The sequence below is a fragment of the Teleopsis dalmanni genome, chromosome X (assembly GCF_002237135.1).
Source record: "Teleopsis dalmanni isolate 2A chromosome X, ASM223713v2, whole genome shotgun sequence".
Taxonomy (NCBI): Eukaryota; Metazoa; Arthropoda; class Insecta; order Diptera; family Diopsidae; genus Teleopsis; species Teleopsis dalmanni.
This window is the reverse complement of record NC_051848.1, coordinates 87036023-87046033: the sequence shown is the minus strand read 5'-3', so window position 1 is coordinate 87046033 and position 10011 is coordinate 87036023. Positions and strand designations below refer to the sequence as shown.

At 31.5% G+C, this 10011-nt stretch overlaps 1 protein-coding gene across 1 annotated transcript; it reads right to left on the bottom strand.

Annotated features, from left to right (window-relative positions):
- Positions 1–364: 364 nt before the first annotated feature.
- Positions 365–9693, bottom strand: LOC119687987 (coiled-coil domain-containing protein 43-like). Its single transcript, XM_038102570.1, has 3 exons — positions 9282–9693; positions 9013–9225; positions 365–1252 (listed from the first exon to the last, which is right to left on the bottom strand). The coding sequence occupies exons 1-3, from the start codon at positions 9444–9446 to the stop codon at positions 995–997; spliced, it is 636 nt and encodes a 211-aa protein (XP_037958498.1). The 5' UTR covers positions 9447–9693; the 3' UTR covers positions 365–994.
- Positions 9694–10011: the final 318 nt, after the last annotated feature.

Genomic DNA, 10011 nt, shown 5'->3' with positions numbered 1-10011 from the left:
TAAATGTTGTGTCTCCCCAAATTCTTTGAAGACTGAAAATATTGAATCTTTAATCTACATTAAAATCACACATTTATAAATCTTTTCTACAATTTAATTTATTATATTGTATTTCTAATTTTTTTTATTGCTTTTACATTAAATAAAAATAATAATAAATTCAAGACACTCAAATTGTTATTACACATTTTTAGTATACATTTTTAAAATTCATATTTTATATTTTATTGTTAATAGTGATATAAGCATTTAACCGCATCATACGTATGACAAAACTTGGTAATAACAAATTAAGGTTTTAAAAATTATACGGATATAATCAGTAATAAAATTTTAATATTCAAAATAAAATAAAAATATGTAATTCTACGAATAAATATATTTTTAAACCAAATATAAAATTTTTAATAGTTTAAAATATTGTATATACCATGGAAAGGATGAAATAAGCTTTGGCTTTGCCGAAGATTCAATATCCTTCACACAACTGTTTTTTTTTTTTTTTTTGAAAGATGAGATATCTCATTATCGCTAATATTTTATATGAACACGATGCAGTCATCCAATTTGCTTGGATGCACTAAAAGTCCCTATGAAATACAATTAATACGATTATATCAAAAACTGAGACTAAATAGTTTAGCAATAAACAGAGAGACAAACAGACAGACATCACTTAATATATTCGTGTTGTAACGCTGTTTATAGATATGCGAGTATATGACCCACATGGATGTTCGACGATTTCTTAATCGCCTTACTTGTATTTTGATTAATTTAATTTAACCCTTTTAGATTACATACTCGTTTGTGAAGAATACATAAAATTTACATAGTTTCTGTTTTAAAACAAATTTTATACATGGTTTTTCGGTAATTGTCAATACACTTAAAAATATATTATTTGTTATTAAACGAAGACAACTTTTAGAAAATAAACAGTTTTGAAATGACATGTTTTAATTGCAAGTTTTTAAAGAGTTCAGCGACGGAGCTACCGACGACGTTCCCCTTTAACTGTTTTGCGTTTCTCCTTCTTCTCCTCGCGTTGTTGTTTCTGTTTTTCACGGTCTTCTCGGTCCTTTTGTTTTTTGGCTGCACTATCAAGTCGCGCTTGCTCCCTACGCTCTTTCTGCAACTGTATGACATCGTGAACGTTAGTGTTGCGTTCAATTCCGGTTAAACTATTGGCAGTGGTTTTCTCAGCAGTTTCCTCAGGCTCATCAGCATAATCTTCATCACTAACTGCAGTCTAGATTCAAGAAAACAAATTATTTAAAAATATAGTAATCAGAGTTGTCAAGCAAATAGACAAATATATATAGATTGGTGCTTCGATGTTCTGTTGTTGTTGTGGCCTGAGGAGATCTAACATATATTGCAGTAGACATGAAAGGAAACAGAAATCGCGAATGCTATAATTAGGATATGGATAGGAAGGGATAAATGCGAAGACGAGAAATTGTTTGACATAACATGTAGATAAGGACTGGGTGGGATTTATTTGAAACTAGCCATGCGCAGAGTAGAAAAATTGTGCTATTTCAATGGGTCGGAGCCAAAGTCAATAGGGCCAAAATTAGTGTCCACATTGATACATGAGAACAGATAGGCTACATGGATAGTAGAGCTTCATTTACCCTGGTCTCAGTTAGCCAAGGACTGTTCTTGCTACCTTTGTTTTTCCGTTCTTCCCTAAACATATCAGTCCTGCTAAGAAGTGTGTTGAAGTTCAATTGTGTTACTTTATCTTTATATATACTTTATCTGTGGGGAGAGCTACAAGTCTACGTTTAAATTCGACCTCACTGGTGTTTGCTCCATTACAATGAACGTTACATTAACATTATTATACAAAAAAGGTATCGTCGGATACATTGTGGAAGAACTACGAATCATGTTGCTATTGGGATGTGTATTTATGTGACGGGACGGTAAATATTGTGTAGATAATTTTTGATTACATTTCAATATAAGAAGCATTTTAATTCTACATAAAGATGATAAATATGAGACATGCGATAGGAACCAGTTGAAATCCGCACGACTGTATATTAGCAGGTTAAGATATTGTTCAATTGTGTCTAGAAACCTAAACATAGTTGACCAAAACAATCAGAAATGAATTTGATGGATTTCGTGGCATGTTGGGATTAAAAATAAAAATACAATTAAACTCGACAAAAAACCTCCAGCAGGCTGAAATATTTTATGACCTATTAAAAGACAGCTTGTCCTTATGTATTAAAAAATAAAAAGATAAATTTAAAGATGATTATACTGGAATAACTTATTAGGTTTATACACTTTATATTACTTATAGGTAGCTACAACCTAAATTGCTATAAGAAGTATTTGAACTTAACGAAAAACTTAAGAATTATAACTAAACTTATAACAGGACATTGTAGGTTCAATTATCGTCTCAATACGGTAGTTGTCTAACATAAAGAACGATTTATTGGTTAGCCTATTTGTGAAAGTCGTTACATCAAATGAATATAATAAACAAAGAGATATAACTTTCGGTACTTGTAATTATCTTTATCTTTCTTTTTAATTCAAAATTATTTATTTCTTGATACTCTGTATTGATTTGTTAGTTGCTTTCTTTTGTGAAATCATAATTTTGGGTTAGCGAACATTAGTTTCCATAGTCAAAGCCTAAAATATTCCTTATATTCGAAAACTGTATAGGAAACTGTATTAAATGTGGTCTGCAAGTCTGCAGAAAGGTAAAGAAAATAATTTGCGAATAAATTGAAAAAACATTTGGATTAATAATGAAGTAAGAATCAGTAAAATGGAAAAAACAATATCATTTATAGAGGAAGTAGGACTGACAAAAGCACTCGCAATTCATTAACATCTCGGTACCATATACACTATATATTAATAATAAAATTATCATATCATGGACATGACATTAATTAATGAAATTGAATTTATAAGAAAAATCATAAAATTATAATATACTAAAGGTTTTGATTATTCGTAACACACCAACAAAATTGTATATTGTAGAAAATGAGTTAAAAATGATGAATCTCTAAAACGGAGGTTACTTTAAAATGATAAGTAAGCTAAGCGACTGATTCGAATCTGTCAGCAATTAGTGCAGTTGAAGTAATAAATTAAAAGAAAAAAAATAACTTACTTGATATAAAGACAAATTTTATATTAAACACATAATACGAGGACACACACATCTTTTGCTGCCCGTCATATATTTAGAGACCATATCTAGGAAGTTTTCATGTATTCATCATATATCCCTGAAATGCCAGCGTAAGATTTTTATTTATTTACCCCGATCTTTGCAACAGTTTTTTGTTGACAAAAATGGAGAACTAAAAAAAACATGGAACTGGTTTTTAAAAAGAAAAATTAATAATTTAACCTCAATATTTTCATGATTTATCGTGTTCACATAACGGGACCACTTATGTTTTCAGACGTCCAAGTAGTGGCTCTTGTAACAGGGACAAAACTAGTAGGTCTTTTCAAATTATAATAACAATCTCAAATTACCAAAACACCATTTGGTTTTCAGAACCAAATGGGCTTTAACTGCAATTGTCAGTGACGTATGAAAGAAAAAATGATTTAAAATTCAAAACTCAAAAATCATCAACCAGACAAAACCGAATTCCAACTTTGAAGTCCGACATCTAAAAACCTAAGTCATAGGTCTACATACAGTGTATTGAAAAAAGTTGTTCCTCAAAGCCGTTCTTACTAAAACCCGAAACCCGTTGTTAAATAAGTGTGCCCGGAAAATCGAAGCTTAGGAACTGCTGATGTTAATAAAACGTACAAACAACGACCAACCATAAATAGTAGTAATGCTTCAGAACAAAAAATGTATAGACAAACCTCGAGCACATTAGATACAATAAATGGGAGTCGATCTATAATTATAAAAACCTGAAATCTGACTGCTACAGAAGAAACAGCTTTCGTCTGTTGTCTTGTCCCTTATACTGCTTCTGAACGTTGCTGATAGTGATAAAATTTGTCCTGATATGAGGCCATTATTGCTTATCTTAAAAATACAAACCATTTAACAAATTTATAACTACCTAACTGGATTTATTTTATTCCTTTATTTTAGTCATTTGTGCTGTTTTCTAACATATTTTGTTCTTGAATTAATTTGAGATTACTAGAAAAAGTTGAGGAGTTTTTGAATTAATTAAATAATTGATATCATAGAAAACAACACTTAAGCTTAGTCTTACTAAAGATTACAAATATATGGATTGTAATATACTGAAAACTTTAATAAAATTGTATTATAAAAAATTTTACAATAGTTAAAAATTTACGAAGGTTTCTGAAACAACCAGGCATATGTCCTAGATCTATTTGTCTTTTTAAATTACTAGATTCCACTTAGCATTTAGTCACAACAACGATGAAAACAAACTAGAGTACGAAGATAAAAGCTTTGTGGTGTCTCACAGCGTAATAGTTAGTTTATTAGTTGTGGTGGAGGGAGGACGAATCCAATTAGCTAAAAAAGAAAGCCGTTTTGAATCCACAAAAAACCTCGTAATAGTGGTTAGTAGATAGAGGGTCAACCTAGAACCAGCCAGAGGCATTAACAAAGGTAAGAATCTGGCTAACGCTAATGCTGGAGATATCGCTATGTGAGTTGAAGAAGGGGGCCCCCAGAAGCTTAAACGTAGTTCTGGCCAGATCTGGACAAAAACACATCAGGTGTTCTGGTGTCATATCTTCAAGAGCTGGTAGACACGCACTGCAAGAGGTACCACAGGGAAGGCCGAGTCTAGCTCCATGTCTTCCTGTGGGCCAGTATCCCGTAAACACAGATATTAGCCTGGACACCTCAGATTTGTTTCTACGAATAAAGTCAGAGGTTCTATATTTGGAATAGATGGGCCAAGTAGCCCTTGACCTGGCTGCAGAGGCAGTAAGGGTCCTCACAGCGTAATACAGAATCACAAATCTTTAAATAAAATTGAGATGTAAGCAGATTCTGTCAGCCCAATAACACAGTGCGTCTTTTTTTTTATTTTGATTTTTCATTTGTGTTAGGTTATTTTGAGACTGCTAAGCAAATCATCAACCCGTGTTTTCCTAGATATCTGGAACTCTTACAATAACTGATTAAAGTTAAAAAATTAAATTTTTAAATGGTTCATACAAAATTATTATTTTAAGTGATACGAATTTAGTGCCTAGCAAATTTGTTAAGAATAAATAGTACACATCTATAATATTACAGTCAAACCACTCTTTGACGAACCTCTCTGTAACAAATTCCTTTCTATAACAAAGTTTATTCAGGTATCTAAGCAAATTTTTGCATACAAAATAACCATAAATCTATAACGAATTTATTCAAACACAAGTTAACATTCAACTAACACGTATCATACTCGATATGAGCTCGTGGACATGTTATTCAGTTTATAATAAGAATGGGGACTGTTTGGCTCGCGAGTAGAATGATGAAAGTGAGAAAGAACATCATGTGAATTTGCTGAAAGTAAAAAAAATTTAAATGAAAGAGTAATCACCAAACACATGTGTGTGCTCTCCCTTTTAATACGAATGGTAGAGAATTTTTAGAGAGGTTTAGAAATTTTTGAGTCTATTAACTCGTTGAAATACTTTAATGACAAGAAAAAGATTTAAAGCAAAAATAATAGACTATTTTCGAGTTAAATAAAATAATAAATAATAGAACTTTAAGTTCTATATAATAATAAATTAAATAGTAATTAATAAAAATATTTTTTCTAAATACAAACCAATATATGATTAATGCTTTTAATATTTTGTATGTTTATATTAATAAGCATGAATTATATATATTTTTAAAGTAAATACGTACACAATGCCCAGTAAAACACAAAAAAAAATCCCAACAACAGAAAATTTGTTTAACGTCTCTATAATGAAGACCTTTCTATAACGATGACCTCTCTATAACGAAGACCTCTCTATAATGAAGACCTCTTTATAACGATGACCTCTCTATAACGAAGACCTCTCTATAACGAAGACCTCTCTATAACGAAGAGCTCTCTATAACGAAGACCTCTCTATTACCAAGACCTCTCTATAACGAAGACCTCTCTATAACGAAGATCTCTATATAACGATGACCTCTCTATTACGAAGACCTCTTTATAACGGTGACCTCTCTATAACGAAGACCTCTCTATTACCAAGACCTCTCTATAACGAAGACCTCTCTATAACGAAGACCTCTCTATTACCAATACCTCTCTATAACGAAGACCTTTCTATAACGAAGACCTATCTATAACGAAGACCTCTCTATAACGAAGACCTCTCTATTACGAAGACCTCACTATAACGATGACCTCTCCATAACGAAGACCTCTCTAGTACGAAGACCTCTCTGTAACGAAGAGCTCTCTATAACGAAGACCTCTCTATTACCAAGACCTCTCTATAACGAAGACCTCTCTCTCTATAACGAAGACCTCTCTATTACGAAGTTTTTGCAGGCACCTACGACTATATTTATAAAATAATATACATTATGGTCATTATGCGACATCTAATCGTTTAATACCAATGTTAAAATCGCACTTTTATATGATAGTGACACCTGCAATAAAATCGCCAGCAGCGGGCAATGTTTGAGAGGCTTTATCAACCGCAGTCTTTATCGCATCTTATGAATAGTGTGTAACCCTAAGCAGACCACTAAGATTCCTAATGACAAACAACGAATTAACTTTAACTTTGACAACAACGTTAGTAAGAAAATATATCGAAAATTAATACCCGGAAATATACTATGGCTTATCTAACACCAAACTCTCTAGACTTGAAATACGCCGGCAATACGTTGACTAGAAAAATTGAACCATTATTCTTTAAATGAAATTCAATGGAAATCATTTGTTATGGACCTATGTTTTGGGTAGAAATTTAAATGATAAAAATATATACCTTAATGTAGATTACTAGAAAACAGTAAAACGGAAACAAAAAGTTTTATGAAATATAGCCACAAAATGTTTTAAAATTTTAAATTTTAGTGATGAGTACTTTGGTTTTAACAAGAACTAAAAAAAATTTCAAATGACAACACTATTACTATCAGTTGTTGTTGTTGTACTCCAGGTACAACAATTTTGAAGTAGCTTGAGACGTAGTTATAATTTATTGAATATAAAGTAATGAAAGCAACTAGGATTCAAAATTCAGAACTAACCGAAACTATGTTTTAATCGAACCAACCAAACGGAGCTGACCATACTCGTTGGGGTTTCAGTATTTGTAAGGATAACGGTTATAACTGAGAGTCATTCACCATTCAAGTCGATTGAATTAAAACGGCATCTATACTGTATAACGAACAGGTCATGTACCCCACTTACAACTACTTAAAAGTTTATTTAAAGTTAAATGATGCCTTTAAATGAACACTCTTTGTGGAAACTAAAGCAGAGATATTAGAAAAGCTTTATAAGGGCGTCCAAGCGAATTATTTCGCTTTAAAGTACAATGTGACAAAATCTGCTATCACTTACATTAATTCCATACTTTTGCTGCTTCTGATACTTATGGAAAAGGAAGCAAAAAATCTTTGCTTGGCGCTGAAAATCCTTCGATGGAAAAATATCTGTTTAAATTGTTTTTAAGTCAGCGCAAAAAGATCTGTGAGTGAGTGCGTGGTGTAAATGAGTGGTTTCATAAGATATTTATTAAAGACGTAAACAGAAAGAATTTCTGTTTTTGAATTTATCATTTAAAAATATATTTCTTGTTTAACAGGTTTCCCGAATTTTAGTAGAAAATAAATTGACTCCGAACGCTCTTCTACTTATTGACAACTGTTCTGTTCATGCTCCGATAGAAAAACTGAAAAAGCGACGATGGAGATATTGTTGCATATTTCTTCTCAACAAATGTAACAACAGCTGTGTAACCAATGACCGAAAATCCTATAAGGTTGACAAAACTCAATTATGGAAATAAGTTTCTCGCCGAAATAATTGCTGAAGGTGGTGAAGTGAATAATTTTTAAAAACATCATTCCATCCGAAATGCAATAACTCTTCTAAAACAGGCTTGGGATAAGCTGCCTCACAAAGTAGTGAAAAACTCTGGGTCCAAGGTATTGTATTCGGACTCTGATCATTACGACAGCGATGATAAAATGCCACTTGTACGTTTAATTAGGGAAAATGAGGACTACACTAAAGCAATCCAAACAAATTTGGTTCTTCTAGCAAAATTGGACTCAAGTATTTCGATCTGTGCAGAGCAAAACGATGAATGGAATAGAGATGTTTTTCAAGACGGATCTGAATATGAGTTCAATAACAATGATTATACTTTAAATAACAATGAATATAACGTTCCTAATCCCCCGCCAAATGTGTCGCATTCTGAAGCAAATGAAAGCGTCAATATTTTGAGAAATTGATGCAAAAAGAATGACTCGTTTTCTATTGATTCGATGACCAATCTTTTAACTATCCGCAACGATATCATTGCAAAAAAATGTGACTAAATCTAAAAAACTAACAAACTACTAAATATTTTAAACAATAATGCTTAATGAAGACTGATTTCAACTGTAAAATAAAGTTTTTATGTAGAGTTTTAATTTGTTGATTATTTTTTATAGGAACTAAAAAAGTCCAGAAATTTGAACTACCCAAAAAACCAAGTGGTTCTAATTTGTGTCTCTACTGTACCTTATATAGCAGATACCTTTATCTATAACATTTAAAGCAACTACATTCATTAAACCATTTTGTCAATTTTCTTACAAAATGGTCACAAAATATTTACATTGGCGATGAAGTAGCCTATTTTGTTTATTTTAATTTTTATGAGTAATAAACTATACCCAAGCATAATGCAAAACAGACATTTATAAATTCCCATTAGTCACTATGTGCAATTGCATATGTTTATGAAAATGAATCGATGAATAAAGGCATATGTTTTATATGGAATAGTTTCACAATTTAAATGTTTTGTTGGTATCACCTCTGAGTATTGTGCTAATATTTGTTCACGTATCCGACGCTCTTCTTCTGTATATTGACGTTCCTTGTTAACAGGTTGTATTTTTTGTGCTTCCAATAACTTTGCCAATTGCTCATTAACGTCAATAGGAGCAGCTTTGGCTGTTTCTTCCTTCTGTGGCATTAGCTCTTTCCATTTTTCGAATATCATTTCAACTAAACCACTTGTATCACCCTAAAACAGGATCAAAGTAATGTTATAAACACTTAATATTATTGTCACAAACTCACCACCACTGCACCTAACAGATCCTGTAAAGCATCTGTTTTTTCCTCATGGGTTTCATCACTCTCCAAGACGCCAAGTATATAATTACCGAAAATCGATTCATCTGTCTGCCATTCGCGTAATCTTTCCAATAACCATTTTTTAAAAATAGCGTGGTTGTCGGTCATGTTAATATTGTAATTTTATTAATTGTTATGATTAATTTTATAATAAATTTTAAACAGTTCACAATTTATTCACTGTTATTCGACGTTTACATATAAATCAACAAAATTTATAACGTGAAGTTATATATTTTGTTGATTTATATTGAATATTATCATTTGCTTTATTTATATAAATGATTGACGGCGTCTGACTTATTTGGCTATTTTTGGTGTTGTACTCTTAATTCCGGCACTTTTCTTTTCATTTACTTAATTTTTATTGCTTATGATGTCTGACAGCTGTCAATTACAGTGGTGGCGGGAAATATTGCAATAACTCTAAGAAAATTTGTATTGTATATTTGGTGAAGTGTTCACACATTTTACGTAAAATTAATATATACTATATATAGTAAAAATATAAGCAAAATCGCGGTTGAATTTAAAAAAAATACCTTATTTAAAAATACATATAGGCAATACGAAGTATTTCGGTGGCTCGTAAATATGATAAAAAATGCATGCTAATCTATGCTGGCCGAAATGTACGCTAAACAATTGTCTTGCAATTGTCTTATAACTTTTT

Excerpts from the sequence above, each read along its gene's own strand:
- LOC119687987 (XM_038102570.1), bottom strand. The coding sequence starts at position 9,446 with ATGACCGACAACCACGCTATTTTTAAAAAATGGTTATTGGAAAGATTA. Across the intron at positions 9,226-9,281 it reads ATCTGTTAGGTGCAGTGGTG|GGTGATACAAGTGGTTTAGT; the intron begins GTGAGTTTGTGA and ends ATCCTGTTTTAG. Across the intron at positions 1,253-9,012 it reads TATTAGCACAATACTCAGAG|ACTGCAGTTAGTGATGAAGA; the intron begins GTGATACCAACA and ends TCTTGAATCTAG.